Raw genomic sequence first — 25,542 nt, 5'->3', positions numbered from 1 at the left:
TGAGACTAAACAAACCACTAATGTTAAGATGATATACGGTAATTATAATAATATATCATGATATTGCAATATTTCTTTCAATATGTCACTTTTCACTGTAAAGTTGTGGAATTGCCATTTGTAACACGTTCTCTCTCACAGGCAGTCCAGACTGTCTGTCAAATGTTAGCAGCATTTCTTGAAATGCTGGCTCTTCAACGATATTAAAGAGCAGCATATCGTCTGCGATGTATTAAACTACACTCTCTGTGAACGCACGCCATTTTGTGCTGTTCCATTTGTATTTAGTTTGCCGACAGATTTGTCATACTGGCTTGTTTGTGTTGATGGGCTCACCTGGCTCATTATTAATATTCAATATTAAATTTGGCATTGCAATCATCTCTTTTCCTCCAAAATTCTACTACCTTGCATTGCCCCTCACGAGGCTCCATTCTTTTGCTGTGTGTATGCTAGTGGCCCCGCCTCCCTCCACAGAGACAAATCAACTGTATGACTGACAGGAGGTCTCACTCCGTCTCACAATGTCTCAAGCCGTTGTTCTATGAAGCGTCGAGGTTCTGTACCAGTGCAGAGAGTAAAACCTCTTCCTGCATGTTTGGCAGCGTGAGACAAGGAAAATAGACACACATTCTTCACATGGCAATATATGGAGGCGGGCAAAATTATCGAGTTCATTTTCATTAATCGTGTGATTAATTAATCTGTTTATGATCGCGAGACAGTTTTTTTCTGAACGAGAAATCTCACCACATTTTGATCTCGTGACACTCCTGTTGGTTAGTAATTATCCTGTAAAACCTGATGTGATCTAACTTGATAAATAAATAAAACTTTGATAAGGCTGAAGGTCATGTTGACTACATTCCCATGTTATTGTCCATATTGATGTGGAATGTAGCCGTTCAAAACTCTTTATATAATTTCTTATAACGTTAAATAGTAGTTTGAATAAATGGAAATATATTAAAGTCCACTGTGCTGTGTGTTTGGAGTAAGTATAAAGTTTCCATGCTTTTACTTTAGCTACAGTGCATTTCACTCTAGTAGCAGTAGCACCCCCAAGTGTACAACTTATATACTCCATCCATCCATTTTCTATATGCCTGTCCTTTTAAGGATCACGGGTGAGCTGGAGCCTATGCCAGCTGACTTTGACCAATCACATATCAGGCACATATTGACAAACAACCCTATGGACAATTTAGCTGCTTGTTTTGGGGACGTGGGAGGAAGCTGGAGAACATGCAAACTCCACAAAGAGATGCGGATATTCGAATCCTCGATCTCCAGAGTGTGAGGCTAACATGCTACCCACTAGGCCACCGTGCGGCCACCAGTATATTCATAATTTACCAAACATGGATCATTGGTCATCTCTTTTTTTTTTTCATTTTTGGGAAGGGGGCTGTCAAACAGAAATCATGTATTTTTGTTTTTTATTCCTCTCCTCCTTTTAGACACGTGCAGCTGAATGGCGAAAGGTTGTTCATGCTGGACAATGAGACATTCCCGGACTTCAAGCCCAAAACCTTGCGGGCGGGACGGACTATAGCCATGCCTCCCATGACCATTGGCTTCTACGTCGTGAAAAACATAAACGCCTACGCATGCCGAAGATAACAGAGACTCACCCTTTTTCAAAAAAAAAGAGACCTCATTTGTTTGACTCTTCTCTGCAAGACGGAGGAAGGACACAGTGGACAGTTCCAGTAAGACAGCCTTCTTCTTTCCTGTACACTGATCTTCATTGGTCCCCGTTTCAACTAGACAGACTATGTTCACCGCACTGAACCCATTTCTCTTTATTTCAGCAGAAAGTCTACACAAATTCTGTAGGGGAATTCAGAATTGATTCGATTAAGCTCAACTTTCTCTTGACTGGCTCATCAAGTCTTCCAAGCGAATGTTATCCTCTCGATCACTTCCCACGTGAAAGGGGAAAAACTGAGAGCAAATTCAGACCAGGCAACCTTGTTGACATATTCTCTCCTCAAAGAGAAACTAGCATGAAGTTTACATGTGGTTTACTGATGAAGCTACTGATGTGTATGTCCAGTCTTTTATGCACAGCGCTCAATGGATGTGTTTCTTCCCCCAAAACATATCAAGTGTCTTCCAGAGAAAATGTGTTTTGTTTTTAGTGTGCGTCAATGTTGCTTTGCGGCACACAGGACAGTAGATTACCACAGACAAGGCAAGATGAAGATTTAACGTGCCCCGTCCATTTAAAGTTATAGACGCAGAAAATTCTAAAAGCAAGTTTTATTTTTTGTTTTTACCCTATTGTCATCACAGCCTTACAATGTACAGTCCTCTGGTGCTGCTAGTTTGATATTTGATATATTGTGCACAAATTTACTGTCATTACAATCCCAAATCAGTGAAAGTCGGGAAAGTGTGACACCACAACTTCTCAATTCCTCCAGAACCATAATTTTATTTTTCCGTTGTTGTTTTTTTTAATGACAGAACTCTTGGTATGTTTTCTATTTAATCAGACCTAACATAAAACATCTTGTGCGGCTTGTGTGCAATAAAAACAAGTTCAAGTCAATTACATACTTTCCCATAATTTTCTGATTTTGGTTTTGCTTGACCTAATGTACATAACAGAAAATACATGTGTTCAGCTATATTTTTACTTGCCTATAGTACACATTTATTTAAATAATTGTTTTTGATGTATTTTGTTTTGTTTTTCTCCGATTAACGTGGTAAGGATGCATGATCAGTCCATTTGGCTATTTACCGTATTGACCCAAATATAAGAATCTTTTTCAAAACCATTTTTTTAAATATCAAAATTTAAATGTCAAAATAAGACAAAAAAATGTATATTTAAAACAAAAATTCTGCATTAGTGAAATACCACATGTTGGATTGCAATAAAAAAATGATACATATATTCATATTTCTTAGCTGCTTGGAAGTTGTTTCATGTGTGGCTTGCTAACTCGTCCAACCCGCGTGGGTTTCTGTGTTCTGGCTGCATATCTCTCAGGCTCTGGTCTTTGTGAGTGACAGGAAGAAAAGCTCTGACTCGCTTGGGAAGTTGTTGGTGCCACCTGTTGGTTTGCATGTATAAATTTCTAGACTGTGAATATTTTTCAGGCTTTTTTTTTTTTTCTAGGGAGAAAAACCTTTCTTCTATTTTGGGTCAATATGGTACTTAAATGAGTGTGGACAGATCATTAGGAAAATTTGGAAACATCAAAACTTTACCAAATAACTATTTAAAATCTAACCTAAATGTGACATTGACAATGACCGAGAACAGTAAGCCAAATATCATTGAATTAGGCAGATAACTCAGTGCATCCATATCACGTTGCTGATGTGCTATGAACTTATAGAACTCTGTATGTGTAAAATATGTGTATGTGTATTGTGGAGGTGTTCATATTTTTGGAAAGCATTATTTTATTATATGAAGTGTGATTGTTTTATATATATTTTTAGTAAAAAAAAAAAAAAAAAAAAAGATATAAAAATGGGTGACATATGAGGGGTGACTGAGAGGATTTAACTTGGTACAGTTTCTCTCTAGATACCACCGACGGTGACGCGTCTTCCAAGGAAAGATTCCACAGCCACAGCACTGGGTTTCCTGTCCATTTTGATGGCCTTCCACCATTTCTGCCGCACTGAAACGTAGTTTATCCTGGTAATTGTGGTGCCCTTCACCAAGAAATCCATCATCACTACACCGAGTGCCTCCCAAAGAGACCAGAAGAAGACAACGAGAATAACCTTGACTTCCAAGGGTTGGACACAAGCCTTCCTTGGAGGTGGTGAGTGATAATGCTGCATTGCATTGACTGGTTTTAGTCTCTGCATCATAGGGATGGAGCCATGTTTCTTCTAGAATGATAAGTCTGTTGATTTGTGTGCAAATGGTCATGAAAGAGCTTGACAACTGTGCACACTTTTATGACATCCAACACAAGAGCTATAACAAAAGGTTAAGCCATGTTGTCTTCTTTTTGGAGATATTATGTCACCATCTCCAACTGTCAAAGAAGCTTATTCCTGAAACAATCAAAATAAGTGAGCACTTAAATAAAAAACTATCCATTTCACCCGTCTTGGTACACACACACCTGCGCATGCACGTACAAATAGTAACAAAATTGAGAAAGCAGATGTTAGAGCTGCACAAAGCAGCTGCTAATGAGGGAAACCTGGTCTAAATGTGTCGACATCGTGCAGACGTGACCTGGACGTGGTTAACACTTTGTACCGCCAAAGTCAGTGTTCACTACACCCAATGAAGGCTGCACATACAACATGCAACAGTCAGACCACAACAGTATGGCACACAATTTTGAAAAGCCCACGAGAAAACAGAATGTCCACATGTAACGGGTCTGAAACGAGCTGCGCTTTCTCAAGAAAATTGTTTGTGATCATGTGTCAGAGTTGATTTGAAGTGCTGGCAGCTGATCCAAGTGTGTGCACAGGGTACCTGTGTTTATAACCCCAATCTAGTTTAGGACATACAAGCAATTCCTGAACTATTTCAGTTTAACTCAACTTGATTCTTATGGCGCCAAATCACAACAAAGGTTATCTGTAGGCATTTTCATATGGAGTACTTTCTTTTGACAGCCAATAGATTCCCATCTGTGCAAACAAGATGTGGACACGATGATGCTCTGTAATGAGAATCTGTCTCGACTAGTTAGGTTGAGGAACAAGACAGAAGATTGAGAAATGGGATGAAGCAGTATTTAAGGCTGTGTAAAGGACTGAAATGACCACTACTGTAGCTATTAGCATAGTACTAAGTTTAGAATTTACATATTGAAAAGTGGTCTTATTAAAAGTGGCCAACACTGCTCCCATCCAGCCCTGTATAGGTGGCGGTGAAGCGTAGATCACAACGGTCGTACCAGCTCCTATGGCTGGTCTACGTGCAAAAAAAACACAAGAAACGCATGGAGGGTGCGGGTGTGATTTTCGTATCGTAGACCGGCCACAGACCGGCCGCAAAGGTTCTTTGTCATGTCAAACAAACTCTACAGGCGCTGATGTTTTTTTCAGGTTGCAAGACACGCACTTCATACGTCTTTGTGCATCATCCATACCGCCAACGTGTGTCTTTCGTACGTTTTGCTGGTGTCAGGCTCAGCCCACTACGGCCTCTGCTCAACGTCAGCATATCTTCCAACTGCCCCCCTCACCCATACCAGTTTTGCCCTCAGTGCAACACCAAGAGGAGGACATTTCACCCCCCACTCCTGCTTTTCAAGCTTCAGATGCTCCCGGTGCCCACTCCACGCCATCACAAGCCTCCGACGCTCCCGGAGCCTACACCAGATCAGCTTCCGACACTCCAGGAGCCTGCACCACATCAGCACCCGACGCGCCCGGTGTCCAATTTGCGCTGTCTCAAGTCTCAGATCCCCCGGTGCCCACTCCATGTTGTCAAGGCAGAGAATGACGTCTGGAATCCGCCTTTGGAAGGGGGGACTAGTACCATCAGCTGTGCGACTGGTGATGCGCAGCTCGCTCGTCGTGCTCCTGCTTCGTCATCACATCAGGCGGATGGGACCCTGCCTGCTTCACTGTCACGTCAGGCGGACGAGATGGTCCCTTCTTTGTCGTCATATCAGGTGAACAAGACACTCCCTGCTTCACCTTGAGGCCAGGCGGACATGCCACTCTGTGCTTTGCCTTCACGTGAGGCGGATGAGTCGTCTCAGTCATCTTCAGTTCCTGTCCCGGCTCAGCCCACACCGCCACCGCCATCTTCATTTCCTGTCCTGGCGTCGCCCACACACCAGCCTGGTCAACCCGGAGTTTTTGTCTCAGCTCAGTTCATGCTCCAACGGCCATCTGTTCCTCTACTGGCCCCACGTAAGCCCAAGAAGCTTACCTGCTTTCCTGCGGCAATGGTGCATGACTTGCGGCCGTTCGGCTCCAATTCCCCCTTGGTCAGCCGTCGAGGGGTGTCCTGACGATGTTGCCATCCCCCGGAGGGGTCCTGCTGTTTCTGCCGGGCTTACCATCCCGGCCGTCGCCTGGAGGCGTCCCGCCGGCTTCGCCCGGCATGCTGTCCCAGCCATCCCCCGGAGGGGTACTGCCATTTCAGCCGGGCTTACCGTCCTGACCGTCCCCCGGAGGGGTCCTGCAGTCTCTGCCGGGCTTACCGTCCTGGCCGTCCTCTGGAGGGGTCCTGCCAGGTTCCGCCGGGCATGCCGCCCCGGCCGTCCCCCGAAGGGATCCTGCTGGCTCTGCAAAAAATAAGAAATCAGGAAGGAGGCAAACACTTTTACACACCACTGTAACTCAACTTCCAATTTGTTTGGATTTGGAAACAATCTTTCAGGGTCAGACTCCTGAAACATTTAATGGTAACGTCAGTCAATGCTTTAAGTAAGTTTTAACAGTAATACAACTTTAAAAACAAGTTAAAAACTGTATGTTACAGCAAGAAACATATACTCATGTAGTGTTAAATGTTAAAGCAAAATCCTTTAACATTGCAACCATGTTTACCACTCTAAATTTTTGTGTGATTTTAGAGTGCTTCCAAACTAATTTTTGTGCTTTGAGGAGGTAATACAGAATAATCCGCTGACTTGCTCTGGCCTCAAGCAGCAATGAGGTTTAAGTCAACATCCATTCATTATCCAGAGATTGCTTACCTAGAAATCCATGCATTTTATGAATTGTGTTCATATAACCTACTACATGGGAATAACAACATGACGTCCTGTGATTAAACCAAATAGACACCACGGGGCAAGACCGTGGTGTCTCTGGCCTCTTTGCGTGACAGCACCTCCATGGTGGAAGGGGCTGTCGTCCAGCTCGGCCTCCCACTGTTTATACTCTCTGATCAGATTTGAGATGAGCAAGGCCCCTTCGGCCTCTTAGCTAAGGCTGAGGATTTCTCCGTGTTTACTCTATATATACAGGAGTCAGCGTAAATAAGACTTCCCTGAGAGTTGGATTCCCAGAACCCTGACGGAGCCGATTACGACGCAGGCCCAAACCCTGCAACTCATGGCACTCACTGACCATTTTAAACCCAGCAAGGTTAATGAAACATAAATGTTTACTCCACTAAAGGCTTCTTTGCCCCGTTCGAAAGGGCCAAGCATACATTCCGCACTAAATGTTTTGATAAAAGACAGATTTTTGTAAAATGAGAAAGAACGTTTGGGAGAGGACATGCTGTGTTGAGACCTTCTTTATAATCACCACGTTGGAGCTTTTCATTTGGGATTTGTTTTGACAATTTCCCCCCACTCCAGGATCCAAAATATTATTACATTTTTTAAAAAGAATGTGTTCACAAGAAAAATGGCTGCCGATGATGCCAAAGCAGCAGGTGGGTGGCACCATAACCCCAAAGTATGTTTTTTTTTTTGTTTTTTTTTTAAACCCGAAACCTCAAGAAAGTATTTTCTGGAAAAGGCATCATAAACTAATCAAAATAAATGAATAAATAAAAACTGGCTCACATGAATATACAAGTGTTCTTTAGCCAACCAGAAGCATGAAGAAAGTCATTTCTGGAAAAGACACAATAACATGAATCAAGGGTATGGACTGAATTTCTCCCTGTAGGATTATAATCAATAAGTACAAATGTAGGTGTGAATACATTACACTAAAAAGTTCAATAGTAACATTTCCTAATAACAAACAAAAAATTAATACAATTGGCTCATTTTAAGAGATAACTGTAAAGCCTTTTTTCGCCAGTGAGAAGTCAGAAGAAGGTAATTTCTGAAAAAGACAACAATGAAGTATATTTTTGGACTGTATATGTGTTAATTAATTAATTAATTAATTGATAGCAACATTTACAAAATAACAAGAAACACAACAAAAATAAATTGTAATGAAAGTGGTTCAAATGGAGAGATACTTCTAAGGCCATTTCTAGCCAATCAAAAGTCTGAAGAAAGTAAGGTCAAAAAACAGCAATTGTGAAATGAGTTAGTTTTTTTTAAGAATTAAAATATTATGATACAAATAACTCAAATTGTTCACATAAAGATATAGTTGTAGAGACATTTTAGCCACTCATGAGCCTGAGAGAAGTCATTTTTGGAAAAGGCCAATAACACTAGTGAATCAAGGATGTAAATGTTTGTTTTTATTTTGTTATTTAAAAGTTTGGTTGTTTTTTTTTATTGAGAAAGCTATTAATGTAAAAATTGGGTCACATAAAGTTACTTTTTCCTCAAATGCAATTTGCATGTAAACCAAAGGTTGAAACCATACTAATATTGGTTGTAAAGATACCGTATAATATGTATGCAATGCAAACACAATGCAGCAACAAGGCTCATGCTTTTGTATGCTTGCTAATCGACTCTTTCAACATGGAAAAGGTACAGTTAGCATAGAGTGCAATAATGATTAATGTAGCTAGAACTGTACAGTGTAGATTAATTCTATGTTGCTTCTTCCAAGGAATGCAGCTTCTAGAAACATTAATGCTTTAATTCTCCAAATCATGCTCAGCCCCATTATGCTGACATTCCTCAAAAATCAAAGCATTGTGCAGTCACTGGTCATGCGGTGCGCTGAAGGCAGCACATGACTCAATTTCACAACATAAGAAGCCATTGAAAAGAATCACTCCCATGCAAGTGAGTGTATTTCTTCTGCGTGCGCATGAATACCGCCTGCCCTTTTTTGCGGTCACATGACGCGGAAGATGTGATGCGTCTGAAATGCGGAAGGAAGGGCCTGTCAAATATGTACACAAACTACCCGGAGCGTAAGCAGAAGCAAAAGACAGCTTATGGACATAATGTTGACACCAGCAGGACCATAAGATGCAAAGTAAGTTGTTTTTACTTAATAATGTTTGTTTTACGCTTATGGAAGGTTTGATTTTGACGCGCTAACTTTTTCTAGTGCGCCAAAAAGTGATCGAATTAAAATAGATTCAATATTTATGTATGAAAATTGTGTCCTTTATGACTTGTTTGGCGTGTTAAAACATTTAACTGTAAGCCAGAGACGTTATTCTACACTTACAGGATACTTCATTTGGTACGCCTGCACAATGGAGTAGGGGTAGCGATATATCGATACCAAGGGTAGGGCCAGTAAAGACATTTTTTAAGTTATCTTCTGTTTTTGTTTGCATAAATCTCTGTGTTTTTGTTATGGTGTTCATATTGTTACAGTTTTATGTACTTTATACATCGATATATTGTTAATAAACGCAGGAGGGCATGGGGTGGGGAAAGGCAAAGTATTTGAATAAGAGCCAATAGTAGTTTTTACTGTTTTGCGCTATTGGTATCGAACCGATTTCTAGTATTGGCCACCACTAATAGACACTTCATCAGGTACACCTGCACACTTGTGTATATATTTTTTTGTTCATATATTGCAGCAAGATGCATGTAGCGTTGTCATAAAAGAGAACGCCAGAGTGTCCAAATGAAGGCCTTGCTCATCACCACCGAGAGTGCCGAGGTCCTCTTCCACTGGACCGACCCGGAGTTCCAGCAGAACATCCAGGAGCAGTATGCAGCGTCTCAGGAAGAAGGCCACGGGGTGAGAGTCAAAGAGAGTATCTGTCTCTACTAAATAAATGGTTTTTATAATAATATGTGTTGTATTATTTTGAAGTTGCCAGCCTTTGAAGACAGCATCAACACCTTGTTTGCACCCATCATCATCTCCTGCAGCTCCATGGTGGACAGGCTAGGCGACAGCTACACATGCTTCACCACAGAGAACAACCACATCTATGTGCTCCACCAGGTAGGACCTGCCCTCCGAAATAAAATTATTCTTTCCCACACACTTTAGCCTTTAGGTCACACATTTAAAAATGCCAGGCCTTGTTGTAATTCACTACTAAGTACTGCGCTACACTGCTTTTACAATACAAGATATGTTTATTATTGTGGTTGTAGAGGTGCATTGTTTCGTACCGAGCGTGGTTTCTAATAGTTTGACCATTTCATACAGCTAAATAAGATAAGCAAAAGATTAGCATGATGTAGCAGTTCCAGACTGCTAACTCTTTCAATACCAAAGACTTATTTTTGACGTTTTTATAATCCCGAACACCTGATCCCAAAGACGGATTCATACGTCTTTTACATTTTTTTGCGCGAGGCAAAAAGAGGTGATGACGCACGTGCACACTAATGAATGTCCCTTTTAGACCAGTTTTAAGCCAAAAAAACGGCCACAAGTTGGCAGAAGTGCATTTGCTAAGTGCTTGGCATGTGAATTTGAAAAGAAAAAACATACATGACAGCAAGGAAGAAGCGTAAGAATGTGGAGGAGTGTAACGTGCAGAAGGTTACGCATGCACACACACAGTTTGTTCAGTTCCAAATGTGAAAATTGTAAATAGTTCATGGTGTTTTTCATATCATATAACCAAAAGTAAATTTAAAAATGTACACTTAATCTGTGTGATTGGTATCGGCCGATTTCACTCATGTATGATTGGAATTGGCAGCATAAATCCTTCATTGGAGTATCTCTAAATTCTACACTTGTTCAAACTTACTGAGGATTTGTCAGAATCACACGTGCGTGCACACACAGTTCAGTTCCAAATGTGAAAATTGTAAATAGTTCATGGTGTTATATTTGTAAATAAATTGTTATTTTAATGTAAAACAAACCTTTTTTGTGTTGTTTGTGTTGTGGTGTAGTTGTTTAGATATTTGAGCGGCCACAAAAGCAAAAAAATTGTGTCAAAGTGAAAGTTAAGCTTGAAATGTATCTTTTCACAAAAAGATGGTTTTCTCCCTTTTTTAGTCGGGAACTGATATTTTCCTGAAACTTACCTATGTTCTACTGCTGATTACTGAAGACCGGAAAAATGGTAGAAACAAAGGAGTCTAATCTTTCTTTTGGTAGGTTCCATGTTTATATAGCCATAGAACACAGTATTCTGTGTGCCTGGAAAAATCAAAATTGTCTAAAATGGCCAGTAGTGAACCGGTTGTCTTTTGAAAAATGGCTGGGATTGAATGAGTTAAGTGCATCTGAATATAAGCTGCACCCACTAAATTTAAAGTGACAAAAAAATTGTACATATACTGAACAGGCCACACTCGTGTATAAGACGTAGGTGTCCACATTTACACAGAAAGACACACATTAAACCTAGCAGTCCTCGTTAGCTCCGTTAATGAGATGTGACATGCATTTACTTATCGGACCCGCTGCCACAGTCCAAGCAGGAGCTGTAGTAATTCTACTAGGGAGGCTCCGATCGATTCGCACTCTTCTGTACTCTGTGTATGCTAGCGGCCTCGCCTCCACCCGCCGAGAAAAAGAGATTGTATGACTGACAAAAGGGCTCACTCCATTCATGCAGTTGTTCTGTGGAAGAAACGTGCCCAGGTGCAGAAACCAATGCACAGAGTTCATTTATTGTCTGATTAATTCATTTGTTTATTATCGTCCCAGGCCTAGTGCCCATGAGAAATTTCGAGATCTTGTGACACCCCTAGTGTATACTTTTTTTTTTTTTTTTTTAAATAAAAAAATATTCATTCTAATAAATTCCCATGGAAAGTGTACTATGTGTCCCAGTGAATGTTTCCAGGTGATCAGGTTAAACCTTGGTTGTCAGAACAGCATCTATTTTGGGATCTCACATTTTGGGTCCTCCTTCAGTTTGATGAGTGCCTCTACATCGCTGTGAATGGAGACGGTGAAGAGGAAGAAGATGATCTGAGGAGGAAGATCTACGTGATGAAGAAGATGATCGAAGTGCTCTTCGGAATGGTCACCCTCAGTGGCAGCCTGCTCAGGAGAGAGTAAGACGTAACAACATGTGCTGTTTGTTTGTGTGCCCAACCCACATTTGTGAATATGTGGGTTGTGTTGATGTCCAGGCTGCGTCCTCAAGACACGGAGCATAGAGCTCGTCTGTGGAAACATCTACAGGGCCTGCTGGACACCTACAGCCATCTCAGAGGGAATGACCAGAGCTTCTTAGTGGAGGTATCGTGTTGAGTACAGGGGTGTCCAAACTTTTTTCATGGAGGGCCACATACTGAAAAAACAAAGGATGGGGGGGTCACGTTTACATTTTTTTAAACCAACCCATCTAGATATGGTGAGCTGTTTATCCATCCGTCTTCTACCGTTTATTCGAGATCGTGTCACGGGGGCGGCAGCCTAAACAGGGAGGCCCAGATTTCCCTCTCCCCAGCCACTTCGTCCAGCTCCTCCCGGCGGATCCCGAGGTGTTCCCAGGCCAGTTGGGAGACATCGTCTCTCCAACGTGTCCTGGCTCTTCCCCGAGGCCTTCTACCGGTCGGACTTGACCTGAACACCTCCTCAGGGAGGCGTCCGGGAGGCATCCTGACCAGATGCCCAAGCCACCTCATCTGGCTCCTCTCAATGCGGAGGAGTAGCGGTTCTACTCCGAGTCTCTCCCGGATGACAGTGCTTCTCATCTTATCTCTAAGGGAGAGCCCACCCACCCTACGGAGAAAACTCATTTCGGCCGCTTGTACCTGCGCTCTTGTCCTTTCGGTCACTACCCACAGCTCATGACCATAGGTGAGGGTAGGAAGGAAGATCGACCGGTAAATTGAGAGCTTTGCCTTTCAGCTCAGCTCTCTCTTCACCACGACGGACCAATGTAGCTGTAGAGTCCGCATCACTGCAGATGCTGTACCAATTCGCCTGTCGATCTCACGTTCCACTTGGGCAGCATGTAACCATCTCATCCCCGACTCGGAGATGGCACTCCACCCTTTTCCGGGCGAGAACCATGGACTCGGACTTGGAGGGGCTGATTCTCATCCCGGCTGCTTCCCATCCGTCTGCGAACTGATCCAGTGTATATACAGTACACAGTATATAAAGTGCATGTACATGGAGCACCATTTAGCTTCAACCACTAGATGGCAGCAACATCTGTTTGAGCGGTTTTTAAGGACGTTCTTGAACTGCTTCATACATATAAAAGGGGAACACTTATGATTAATCACACTAAAGGCCACACCTTGTGAATAAATATATACAATAATTAATGCTACTTGTCAACACTTCCCTGTCAGGCGGTGGAGAGGCTGATCCACCCCACGCTGTGCGAGCAGTGCATTGAGTTCCTAGAGAGGCGTTTAGTCCAGCATCTTAACAGCAGCGTGGAGAGAGCTGGAGAGGACGTGCAGCATGCCTTCATCTTGGTGCACACCAAATTGTTGGCCTTCTATTCCAGGTGCAGCTTTTAAAGTAGTTCCACATTTGCTTTTGTGTCTTCTCATACCACATCCTTTTATTTTTTGTCTGCAGTCGCAGTGCGAGCACACTTGCCACTTCAGACCTTTTGGCCCTCATCATCATGGCACAGAATATGTATCCTAGCAACATGGACCTGGATGACCATGGATCTGAAGTGGGGGTGCTAATAGTCACCCTCTTTTCAAAATAATGTCTTTGTTTTAATATTACTTTTATCTCTTCAATGTGAAGGATGTTGAAAGTACAAGCGGCTCTGGTCCAGAGAGTTTTTACACGCCCCAGCCTTCACCTACAGACTCCAGCAGTTCAGGTAAGTTTTGGAATATTTACTGCAGTGATGATTTTTTAAATTTACAATGCTGAAAATAAATGAAACCATTACCATGCTTCAAATTATTCTTGGAATCTGTTTGTGAAACTGTGACTATTTGTTGTGGCAGAAAAACAAGTGAGAGAAGAAGCTTCTATATTTGAGTTTGTGGATCCAGACATTCAGGTGTGTGTTCATATTTCATATGTTTTATTTTCATGACATATACTCACATATACACATGACAACATGAAGCAGTTTGTGTGTGAACTGACAGAAATATGTGTTTAGATGGCAGAAGACAGCCTGCACACTCTGGACATTCCTCCCCCTGACCCCTCCACCCCACGAAGGGTGTTTTTAGAAGTGGCACACAAGGAAGGGCTGTATCCCATGATGCCCCACGCCATGTACTGTCTACCACTGTGGCCTGGCATCACACTGGTGTTGCTCACAAAGGTGTATGGACACAGTATCATTGTGTTCACCTGATGCACATCTCCCTCCCTCGTGCTATATCCGGTCAGTCTAAACGTGTGTTGTTGTAATATACCCAACCAGATTCCCACCAGTGCCGTGGCCGTGTCTGTGTATATGTTCCTGGAGGCCTTTGCCAAGCTGGAGAAGCGTTTAAGTGAAGGCCAGGAAGGATCCTCCGCCACGAGGAGCCAACCAACAATACATGACATTAGAAGTAAACTGGACAAGTTCATCAAAGCTCTCTGCTCCAGTGAGATCCAAGTACGTAGACAGTGTGCATAAAGTGTTTTTACATATGCATGTTTATTTTTCAGTGTTTTTAATTTGTGTGCACATGACTCTGATTAAAGTTTAACATGGTAGCCCCCATGATTTGGTTGGCAAAAGCATCATGAGACAGTATTATTGCGCTATTTTTATGCAGAATATAAACAAAGCATTGGGGAGATAGTAATATTTATACAACGTGTACACTCAGTAATATATAGATGTAGAGTATACGTATACGCCAATATCGAAACAGCAGTATTAAGGCGAAATTAAAGAAAATTAAAGATTTCAATATAGATATAGTCATTCATTTGTTCATTCAAAAATAATGGTGCATCTCAATAAATTCAAATGTCAGAATTATCTCAGTAAATTAGAGTATAGCTGAAGGCTACTAAAAAAGTCATTCATTATCTCCTAAAATCTGAAAAATTGTAAAATTGCTCAAATGAACTACATAAACTTCCTCAGCATTTAATTGGTCTCTCAGTCTGAATTAAACTCCTGAAATCAAGTAACTTTGGCACAATATTCTAATTTATTGAGATGATAATAAGGTTCGATGCTACAACCATTTTATATAATGCATGCAATTTTGAGCAAAGTATTGATAATAATGTAAATAATATGGACAATATATTTTTATTATGCTATATATATATATATATATAAAATACTGATAAAAACAACAACTATAATAATAATTGATTATATATATATATATATATATATATATATATATATAATCAATTATTATTATAGTATATATAATAGTATAATATAGTATATTATTATTATAGTATAACTATAATAATAATTGATTATATATTATATATATATATATATTATATATATAATCAATTATTATTATAGTTGTTTTTATCAGTATTATATATATATATATATATATATATATATCTCAATTATTATTATAGTTGTTTTTATTAGTATTATATATATATATCAATATATATATATATATATATCATATATCAATTATCAATTATTATTATAGTTGTTGTTTTTATTAGTATTACACATAGAAGAAATACACAGGAATGTAGAAAAAGCAGTGCACACCAAATTGCACACAAAGTACTGTATTTTCCGGACTATAAGTCACACTTTTTTTTCATGGTTTGGCTGGTCCTGCGAGTTATACCCCGGAGTGACTTATGTACTGTATATTCTTGTCCACACTGACAGCCACAAGAGGGCGCGCTAATCTTGTTTGTCACGATCTGCTAGGTTATACAGGTAGTTATCTGAATAACTGTTATATACCACCTATTCACGTTACTTTAACAGACACCTATTTAGCCTGTTGTTCTCTATTTTATTGTTATTATTGTAACTGGCCTTTCAAAATGAAATGTCTGTTCTTGATCTCTCATTTTATAAAACAAATTTTCCCCCAAAAATGCGACTTATAGTCCAGTGCGACTTATATTTGTTTTTGTCCTCTTCATTTTGCATTTTTGGCTGATGCAGCTTATAATCCAGAGCGACTTATTGTCCGTCTAATACGGTACTTTTGCGAACACCCATATTGTGTCTTTTTTTCTTCTTTTTTTTTTTTATGTAGTCTGCACAGTTACAAAACGTCTGGAGCGAGTTCAAGTACCGAGCCTTTGCCCGAGGTGGACCAGGCTTCAACAAAGAGTGAGTGTCTTTGCGTCGTAGAGAGTGCAATCCAGTGATTTTACTTTTTTATGTTTTTCTTGTAGTCTCATCCCATGGTGTAAGAATATGAAGACCCAACTGTGCACCATTTACCGCCAGTGCTTCCTTAGTGACTCTGGACCCGCCGATGCTGCTCGGAGGCTCTCGCCTGGTCTGCAGGAGCGAGCCCAGACCATGTTGCAGTGTGTATAAGTCTGATGTTGTGTTTTCTGGAGAGGAACTTAATTCTGTACTTCTCACTGCTCCTGCCTTTCGCAGGGAGAAGCTGATAGACTGGAAAGACTTTCTCCTTGTGAAAAGCAAGCGAAATATCACCATGGTGTCATATCCTGAGAGTAGATGTGTGGATGAATGGAGTAATGCGTCACGTCCTGTCCTCTATGTCCTTAAAACCTTGACCCACTTCATCCTACGTACTTGGAAGACTTTCCAGGCCTCATCCACTTCATCTGCGTGGACAGATCCACGGGCCAGATGATCGCTCCTTCACTCAGCGTCACAGAGCGTACAACATCAGAGCTGGGCAAAGGAGCTGTGGCTCAGTTTATCAAAAGCAAGGTGAGGCACATACATTATGTGTGTAGGTACACCCGATGACAATGATTGAACCAGCTATTATGTGTTTGCCGTAAATGCTCTAATTATAGCCGATGTGTTTGTTTACAAAATAGACGTTAATTGTGTGTTAATTGGAAGTAGATGATAATTGTAGAGGATGCAGAGGACGCATGCAGAGGTAGATAAAGCTGCTTGATGCTGACCACTCATGATGCAGTACTTCAAATGTAACTACTATCATTTTTTAGGCCAATTAGACATCCAGGCAGCTATTAGCTTTAGATGACGTAGACCATGCACACAGCGACTATAGGAGACTCGACTGTTAATTGAATTGAGCCGTTAATTTAGTATTTACTGTATATTTGTATTTATTGCATTAAAGGTGTGGAGGCTTGTGAGCACAGCGCGGCGCTATCTCCAAAAAGGTTATTCCACTGTCACGCTGCGAGATGGAGACTTCTATTTCTGCTACTTCCTCTGGTTTGAAAACGAAACTGTAAGTTTCCCGTCGACCGGGTTTTTGACTTTGCCGTCAAAAGCAAGTACTGAATATATCATCTTAATATTATTCAGGGCTACAAGTTGGAGGCGGTGGAAATGCCAGTCCTACCTGATGACTCCGCCCCCATTGGGATGATCGCCTGGGACTACTACAGGTGATAGCATGTATTCTCACATTTACTTACTCGACTCACGAGAGTACCTGTCATCTATTGGGGTAATGTGTTTATTAGGGGGCCTTCGTTTGTATTAAAAAAATAAATAAATAATTTGATTAAATAATTATATTTAATAAAAAGAATATATATTGCAATATTGGACAAGATTTACTCATGTATATTAAGCATTGAAGGGTCTTTTTTCTTAGCTGACATCATATCTTTCATTACCGTGGTAAAGGTATTTACAGCATTCTAGTGCCACTACCTGGTAGTAGGATCGTGTATCGTTTGAATTTGAACGATTCCGATTCCTCGTTTCGAGCCTGGTTCCTAATGATTCTCGATATCAATGCTTTTAAAAGGCAGGGTCATAAAAGTTTGCATGTTTTAAATGAGTGTGTTAACCAGAGTTCTTTTTGGATGAAATGTCTCAACCTCTCCATGACTTGCTTAATGATATGAACGTTTTATCAACTTTATTGAGAAGAAAGGAGTATATAAATATCAAACCATTCAACTTGAATATAAATGTTATGAAGTTTCTTTTTACAGGAATACACTTTCACAAAAGACGTTTACTGTTGAAAAGTGGTATAGAGCAATCCCTCGCTATATCGCTCCCTCACTATATCGTGGTTTTTCAAATAATGAATTAATGACCACTGTTTCATGGTTGACTATGGCCTATTATTAGTCCAAACAAAATTGAAAGACAAGTTATATGCAGTATCCTGGTCACCAGGCATCATTAATGTTATGAGACATGACGTTTACATTACCTTTCACACTGCATGGAGACTCGCTGTTGAGCTAGCACAGGCAAGCCACGGCTGAGACTGAGTGGGGAAAAAAAGGTTCTCCTCTCTTTCCGTCTGGAAGTGTTATGTTTTTGTCTCATTTGTCCTCCTTCCCCACTCCGTTTGAAAACCGTTCTTATGTTTGGAATTAGTGAATTGGAGAGGCTAACTTCTTAGCTTGCTATGCTAGTTCTGGCCGTCTGTTATGTCCCTGCAGTGATACTGTAGCCTAGTAATGTAATGTAAACAAAGAATAATAGGAGTATAAAAGTGACTATCGGGGTGTTATTTCATGTCTACAGGGCTCTAATAATGTTACAACCTGTATTTACAAAGTCATAAACAGGTTTTCTATGCTTTAAGGTCGAAAATATTCCATTTATTAACAATGACTCATATATCGCGGAAATTCATTTAACCCAATTAACCCCAGTAAACGAGGGATTACTGTACTTTGTTTGCTGCCTCAATGTTGGTGTGAGCTATTTTTATGACACCCTTATTTTCTTGACACAGTAAACAGGGCATAGCCCACAGCGCTCTTATTTTGAAGGCCAGAAGTGTGTTGTGTGAGTTGAGGAGGTCCCTTGGCTGAGACTGTGCAAATGGATAAACTTGCCTAGCCGTAGCTCCTTTATTTACACCCAACCTCCACATCAGCTAGCATCCTGAAACCCTGGCTTACATTGGCATGAGACAGACGTCACTTATTGTTTGACTTCCCTGATCCTGACTGCTCGGAGAAAGTCCGACGTAGCGCATCAAAGACGAGGTACTGTGTTATTTCTACACCATGAATGTGTGAACATTAATCATGCTGGCGGTGCATCGTCCTTTGCATGATATCATTGTGTTGCAAATGTTGCACTGAGCCAACCTCTTTTTTTTATGAAGCAAAGCCAAACTTTTTAGCTGCGTCTTCTTCGCTGGTGCTAGCGGCTACATCTTCCGGTCGGTGAAGTGGGCATCGAAACTAGAAATTGAAATAAAAACATTTGAACGATCCCGGGAGAATCTTAATGTCGGTCCCGGTTCCCATCGATGCTCGAGACTCGATGCCCGAACTTACCCGGTTTGACATGCAACACTATTTGAGGAAATATGGTAAACCTTCCCGATTCAGATGGATGGCTCCATCAAGAGGAGGCAGGCTGGTAATGCTTAAGAGAGTGTCTTGTGCGTTCCCTCGTAGGAAGCTGCTGCGCTACTACAGTAAGAGCCACCAGGGCGAGGTGGTGAAGTGTTATGAGCTGCTGACAGTCCACCTGGGCGTCATCCCCACTGAGATCATCCTGCAGCACTGCAGACAACTGGCCAGCAAGCTGTGGGAACCCTCTCGTAATCCACTCCTATAGACATTTATAGAATATTTCCTCTAGAATACATTTTCTTCACAATTTCTTATTTATTTTTTTATGTTATATCTGCCACCAACAGGTTATATGACTAATTTCACCAAACACATTTACTCCTATTATATGAATGAAAGATGTAGTATACATCTGCCACAACATTAGGTACACTTGTCCAATGAGATCCAATACAAGAGCTGTATCAACAAACATCACAATGCCATATAACAATATGTTTATTATGTAGTTTGCAGTGGTGTCGAACTGCACAACATACTGTTTCTAATATTTTGACAACCTTATTTAGCACCATAAGGGGGCAAAACATTAGGAACAGCTCTCAATAATGAACTTGTAAAAAGTGTTAAATGAATACATGTGTCAAACAGAACTGCACATTATCTTTGTAAAGGCTAGGGGTGTCACGATAGTAAATAAATAAATTAATCACACAATAAATGAAAATGAACTCCATAATTTTGCCAGCCTCCATATATTGCCATGTGCATGCATGTCTCTTTGACACGTCTGTCGCCTCCAAACAGGCAGGAAGAGCGTTCACTCTTTGCATTGGTTCAGCACCTAGATGCTTCGTAGAACAACAGCGTTCCATAGAACAGTGAGACCACTTTGTCAGTCGCTTTGTCTCTGTGGGGGGGAGGCGGGAGCTCCTTATATGGACTGATGATGTAACTCAAATTTATCCGGTACACTCAAGAGCTTGTTAAATTCACTAACTTCTCTATCAGACCCTGAGGATGTTGTGTTTTAAAGGTCGGCCTTGCTGCTTCTCAGCAGCTGCATGGGCACAGCTCCACTAACTATGTAGGACATCAGCATCACCACAGGCTGACTGCAAGAAGAAGAAGAGGAGGATGGAGGAGGCTGCACGTGGAGTTCATATTAGTGTCAGCCTGTTCACTTCACAGCGCTCCCGTCAGGTCAGTCACAGCTCCTGCAGCCACCAGCTCCCTCAGAAAGAGCTTCTCTGCACTCACGTCATGAACCACCTGCAGGCACAAGAATACACAGTGTAGAGTGCTGACCTCCTCCAAGGCCAAATAATCAGCAACTCTTTTAAAGCAACTTCTTCCTGCACTTGCCTGGACTCCTTAGCATTATTCAGTAAGAAATTAAGTACAATGTTGAAAGTCCTCCCTCTATCTGCACCACATTTTAATGAGTTGATGTTTTTCCAGGTCAAAAAAGGGGGAACAATTCCTTGTTCTGCATCAAATTTATGAGGAAAAATATTGAATCTGTGCCAACAATGAATTACTTTTTTTTTTTTAAAGAAAATCCTGGACCTCCACCTTTTGATGAGTTGATGAGGAAAATGTTAGCTAGATAGATACTTTATTCATCTCGAAGAGAAATTCACATTTACAGCAGCTCTGCAAAATAAAACAGCTAAGGCAAGATAGGAGAGATTAAAAAAAGAACAAAAAATGAATAATAAGTCACTTCAAATTTGTAGTGCAATAATACATAATAAGGTAAAAAAGTCCAGTCCTGTGTGTGCTTTTATCGCTCCCCCTCTGTTGTGTTGAAAAGCCGCATGGCGTGCGGGAGGAATGATCTGCTCAGTCTTTCAGTTTTTGTTTTTTTTTAAATAGCAGCAAAAAAAAAAAATCTGTACCAAAAGTAATTTTTGTGATGAGAAAAATTTTGAAAAATCCTAGATCTACACCAAAAAAAACCCACTGAGAAACATTTTGAGAAGGTCCCTTGACTGAGACGTACTGTGCAAATTCCAATTTCCAAAAACAGTTGATATGAAAATGTTAAATGTTTTATAGAAAAGTGACAAAATTACTTATTCTGCATCGTTTGATGAGTTTGGTTAGAATATGTGTTTGATATGGATTTTTTTTTATGTTTCTTTGGATGGGAAAAAAAACTAAGAAAAGTCTGTAACAAATTCATCCCAAAATTTTAAAATGAAAAAAATCCTGGTCCAGTCACCGTCACAAAAAATGTAGCGCTCCACCAAAGTTTAACAACTTGAAGGCAAAATGCTGAAAAATGGTTGTCTATTGTTGCATAATCCTGGTTACACACCGTGATTAAAAAAAAAAAAAAAAAGTAAACTCCTTGGAGGAGGTAATAGTCATGCTTACCTGAGCCTGCATGGCAGCCATTTGTATGGTCTCATAGTAGTGAAGTGGAGCGTGAGGGTGCTGCATGTCGTAGCCAAAGCCTGCCAGGCTGACATGGTCACACAGCTGCAGAGCCATCACCACAGCGCCAGCACCCAGTGTGGGCACCATCTATTATATCAACACAACACACGCTCACCCAGACCTTCTTGGACAATAGTAAGTAAACACAGCATGTATACACTTATTCATGTACGATAGTCACTTTCTAATGTAAAACTGTACACACACATTTCCTTGTTTCTGAGAGTATTTCTGTAGGACTTCTCCAGTTTTGCGAATGATCTCTGGATGGAGGATCCTGAAGTTCTCCGGTCTCAAGGGAATATCATCCACCACCTCCTTCCAGAACCACAATTTGGACCAAAAGCTCTGAGACACATGAGGTAAAACCTTGAGTGATGATTTCATTGAAAGCAGTCACTGTCGTGGACCCACCAGAGGTTGTTTAGTGATGACGGAGGTGAGCCAGTCCAGATCCAGACTTTTAAAGACCACAAGGGCAACAATGTTGGTCTTGTTGTAATCGTTAGCAGAGCTGGGTGCCCCCTCAGGGTACATCAAGCGAATAGTGGTGTGAGAACCGGCGTCTCTCTCATAGCCAAGCACTGGGGCATTGTTCATCCTGGTGATTACAACCAACCAACATGGATCACGGATCACTAAAAACACTGGGCGACAACCTCAAGTCAAAATATGACCTTTGATTCCAGCTATGTCAAGTATCTTTTCATCATTTAAAATCAGTAGTCAGCTTGCTCTAATGAAGATATAGAGTTGAATTTTTTAAGGGGGGAAAAAGTCCTGGATGTACAGGTAAATTAATTCATAAAAAATAAATAAAAATAAAACCCTGGATTTGCACTGATATTGATTTTACAAAATGTTTTTCTTTGATTAAAAAAGTGACAACCCTCTACCATTGGAAATAGCAGGAATTTACGAGAATTTACAAGAAATGCGCGTATTTTCTGGTCTACATAACTTTAATGTTTTTATTTTTAGATGATGCAGTGTAAATATTTCCACTCAAGTCCCATTATTTTTAATATAACTACTTTAATATTATTAACTCATTATTCAATTTACAGTATTATTTGATTTATTTATTATCGATGTACTTAAATATTGAATTGTAAACAATTTACTTATAGGTATTTACTATTGTTATTAATTATTGAATTAACCTCACAGGATTAATAAACATTAAACAACAAAAACATTAAAAAATATTTTTCCCACTGATAGATTAATAATAATAATAATGGTTATTATTAGTATAACAACAATATAATTCTTAATAATAATAACAATAAATTCCCATTCAATATTTCCAAAATTGCAAAAAGCAAAAAAAAAAATTTTTTGCCCTTTTGCAAGCCTATTCAGAACCCGTGTAGTAAAGCGTCCTTATCATCATACATACCTGATGATGACATCATACTGATCTATATGAGATCCAAGATGGCTCCCACGGAGGACGCCCCCACTGCCCACCACCACACATCGCCTGCAGCGTCCCTCACTCCTCGTCAAAGACGGAGGCAGGCCAGGCTGAGGTACAGCCGCCAGAGCCTGCTCCAGATGCTCTTTGCTCCCCCGTAGCCCGAGAGGAGGAGGCATATCCCAGCATGCGCCGCTCCCGTCTTTCAGCACAAACACAGGAATGTCCATCAGGCCTGAGGAGCAGGGCAGAGACATCAGGCGCTTCACACACCAGTGAGACTGACAGGGTCTTGCCAGCAGGGAGGCCGAGCGGTTCAACAAGTCCTGAAGAGGACAAAAGAAAGAAAGATAAAAAGGACTGGAATAGAAATGCGTGAATGTCAAGCTTGCTAAATAAAGGTGTGTCCAAACCAGATCTTTGGGATATTGGTCATCATTCATAGACTGTTTATGTAGGGGGAAATATGCTGGAAGAAGTATCGCAGAGTAGCATGCAACAAGGAGAACCACACTGATGACTCGGTTCTCACTCCTGGAAGACGAGCACATCATTAGCTTTATGACGTGTACACAGTCTGTTGATTATCTGTTATCTGATGACAAAAAGCATTTGAAGAACTCAGAGCTCCAGAACGAAGCACCCAAGCTGCTTGGAGAATGTCTCCGCCTAAAAGGTCTCTCAAATGGGCCACATCAGGTGACCTGAGCCCCTCTTAGCCTTGGCTCTTTTTTATACAACCAATTATAATCTGGGTTGATGAGATCTTATAGGGAATTTCAATTTAAATAAACTGACCTGCCCTGAGATTTTAATTTTGATGCAATATTATGACAATATTTTGCCAACGACAGTATCACATTACAATGACGCGTCGTAAAAATCAGTCAAACAAGTGATGAAATTATTCGATTGCGCATGTGTACCTAACGTTGTGGCCTTTAAGGGTGTCTTACCTGCTGAGGAAAAAGTTTTTTGAATGCGATTGTGTTGCCTGTTTGTGTGCTGCAGGCATCGTCACAGCAGCCTCTGCAGCCTCCGGCAGCAACGTAGAACCATCATGTGGGTCGTCTTCTACACTCAAGCGATTCAGGATCACCATGGTAACTTTAGCTCAAACACACACTTATTAGAGTCATAAGTACTTTCTCAACAGCACACACATGCTCTGTGGTCATCACTGCTTAAGTGCAATGATAAGTTCAAATACAGATTGTGACATAAGTGAAATACCTGGTATGTAGTCTTTAATGTGACAGCCTGCAGCGCTACGTAGTGAAAAAGACAGCAACAATGTTCAGTGTGGATAAAATGGCTGCTGCTGCTAGTTTACCTCACCCAGCTCTTCCTAACGCAGGTTATACATTAACTAGAGGCTTGGACACTGTCAATAAGCACGGCAGGGAAAATAGTTTTCTGGACACATCTACTAAATCACCATTAACCTCATTGCATTTCATGTAACGCGATGTTTGCATGCTTTTTATGCTTATGCTTGCTACCACACATTCATTGGGAGTCCCGGCAGGTCCCAAAGATGGTAAAGAACGCCACTTTTGCAATAGGTCGATTTTTGGTCGTTTTTTCAAGTCGCGGCTGTCGCCAAATGGCATTTTTTTCAAGTTGCTGAAACAACACTTTTCCAGTCACGCAGGTGGGCCAAACCCACCACACATTCATCGGGGGTCCTGCCAGGACCCAGTGATGGCAAAAAACACCACTCTTCCGACTGGTCAATTTTCGTTTGTTTTTTTTCAGGCCTGCGGCTGTCGCAAAATTGCACTTTTCGAAGTTCTTCAAACTACAGTTTTCCGGGCTGGGAGGTGGGGGAAACCTACCACACATTCATCAGGGGTCCCTGCAGCAACCAAACATGGCAAAACAACGCCACTTTTCCGATGGGTCGAGTTTTGGCCGTTTTTTCAGATCGCCGTTGTCGCGAAATGCACTTTTCACTTTTCTGGTTCGGGAGGTGGGCCAAACCCACCACACATTAATCGGAGGTTCCTCGGGGGTCCTAGCAGGAGCCAAAGATGGCAAAAAACGCCACTTTTACAACAGATCAATTTTTATATATTTTTCTCAGGCCTGCAGCTGTCGCAAAATTGCACTTTTTCATGTTCTTGAAACTACAGTTTTCTGGGCTGGGAGGTGGGCCGCACGCACCACACATTCATCAGGGGTCTCTGCAGGAACCAAAGATGGCAAAAAAACGCCACTTTTCTGATGGCTAAGTTGTCGCAAAATCGCATGTTTTCAAGTTGCTGAAACTACACGACCAATCCGTGACTTTTATTCATTCAACAACCCTTCATCATGTATGTGATACATACCCAGACCAGTCATTGTGTGTGTGCACTGCATGTATATAGTTCATAGGGTACACATGCAAAATCTCATAAATCAATCCAATGCAAAAGTTGTATCAAGTTTAGCATAATTTGTGTTGCTTGTGTGGCGCTTACGCAACTATACAAACACTGGTGTTGCCACATTCACTGCACTGTATACTGTATGGTACATGGGTGTCTATGGTCCACTCATCAGATACATTATCAGCCACACAGCACATTTCCTGCATGGAGCAATACTGTGTTAACTGTCATTTTTTT

General features: G+C 41.0%; 3 protein-coding genes across 12 annotated transcripts in view; 2 read left to right on the top strand and 1 right to left on the bottom strand.

The window, feature by feature from the left end:
* The window catches only part of hpse2 (heparanase 2), a 74,032-nt gene extending 69,657 nt beyond the window's left edge, over positions 1 to 4,375 (top strand). For 5 of the 6 annotated variants that reach the window (XM_054798252.1, XM_054798256.1, XM_054798255.1 and 2 more), the window contains one exon: positions 1,461 to 4,375. In XM_054798252.1, coding sequence (XP_054654227.1) covers positions 1,461 to 1,623 — 163 coding nt within the window. In that variant the 3' untranslated portion in view covers positions 1,624 to 4,375. The remainder of the gene's footprint in view (positions 1 to 1,460) is intronic. The other variant, XR_008573594.1, reaches the window with a different exon arrangement.
* A 4,310-nt stretch (positions 4,376 to 8,685) lies between these two features.
* hps1 (HPS1 biogenesis of lysosomal organelles complex 3 subunit 1) lies at positions 8,686 to 19,811 on the top strand. The gene is made up of 18 exons (XM_054799403.1): positions 8,686 to 8,811; positions 9,374 to 9,537; positions 9,613 to 9,747; positions 11,632 to 11,774; positions 11,853 to 11,961; positions 13,029 to 13,189; positions 13,264 to 13,366; positions 13,444 to 13,522; positions 13,653 to 13,708; positions 13,814 to 13,981; positions 14,084 to 14,263; positions 15,858 to 15,934; positions 16,000 to 16,137; positions 16,214 to 16,279; positions 16,369 to 16,513; positions 16,899 to 17,012; positions 17,090 to 17,172; positions 19,168 to 19,811. Exons 2-18 carry the CDS (start codon positions 9,421 to 9,423, stop codon positions 19,328 to 19,330), a joined length of 2,037 nt encoding a protein of 678 aa, XP_054655378.1. The 5' UTR covers positions 8,686 to 8,811; positions 9,374 to 9,420; the 3' UTR covers positions 19,331 to 19,811.
* On the bottom strand, positions 19,391 to 24,266 carry st3gal7 (ST3 beta-galactoside alpha-2,3-sialyltransferase 7). Of its 5 annotated transcripts, XM_054799408.1 has the most exons (8): positions 23,887 to 24,264; positions 23,344 to 23,464; positions 23,217 to 23,256; positions 22,913 to 23,132; positions 21,925 to 22,111; positions 21,718 to 21,858; positions 21,448 to 21,597; positions 19,392 to 20,337 (listed from the first exon to the last, which is right to left on the bottom strand). In XM_054799408.1, the coding sequence occupies exons 1-8, from the start codon at positions 24,030 to 24,032 to the stop codon at positions 20,251 to 20,253; spliced, it is 1,092 nt and encodes a 363-aa protein (XP_054655383.1). In that variant the 5' UTR covers positions 24,033 to 24,264; the 3' UTR covers positions 19,392 to 20,250. The 5 variants fall into 5 exon arrangements, with proteins under 5 accessions (XP_054655380.1, XP_054655379.1, XP_054655381.1 ...); XM_054799405.1 differs by having other exon boundaries at positions 19,391 to 20,337; positions 22,913 to 23,464; positions 23,887 to 24,055; positions 24,164 to 24,266; XM_054799404.1 differs by having other exon boundaries at positions 19,391 to 20,337; positions 22,913 to 23,464; positions 23,887 to 24,037; positions 24,164 to 24,266.
* Between the last annotated feature and the right edge of the window lie 1,276 nt (positions 24,267 to 25,542).

The sequence above is a fragment of the Dunckerocampus dactyliophorus genome, chromosome 14 (genome assembly GCF_027744805.1).
Source record: "Dunckerocampus dactyliophorus isolate RoL2022-P2 chromosome 14, RoL_Ddac_1.1, whole genome shotgun sequence".
In the NCBI taxonomy this organism is placed as follows: domain Eukaryota; kingdom Metazoa; phylum Chordata; class Actinopteri; order Syngnathiformes; family Syngnathidae; genus Dunckerocampus; species Dunckerocampus dactyliophorus.
This window is presented reverse-complemented; position numbering and strand designations above follow the sequence as displayed.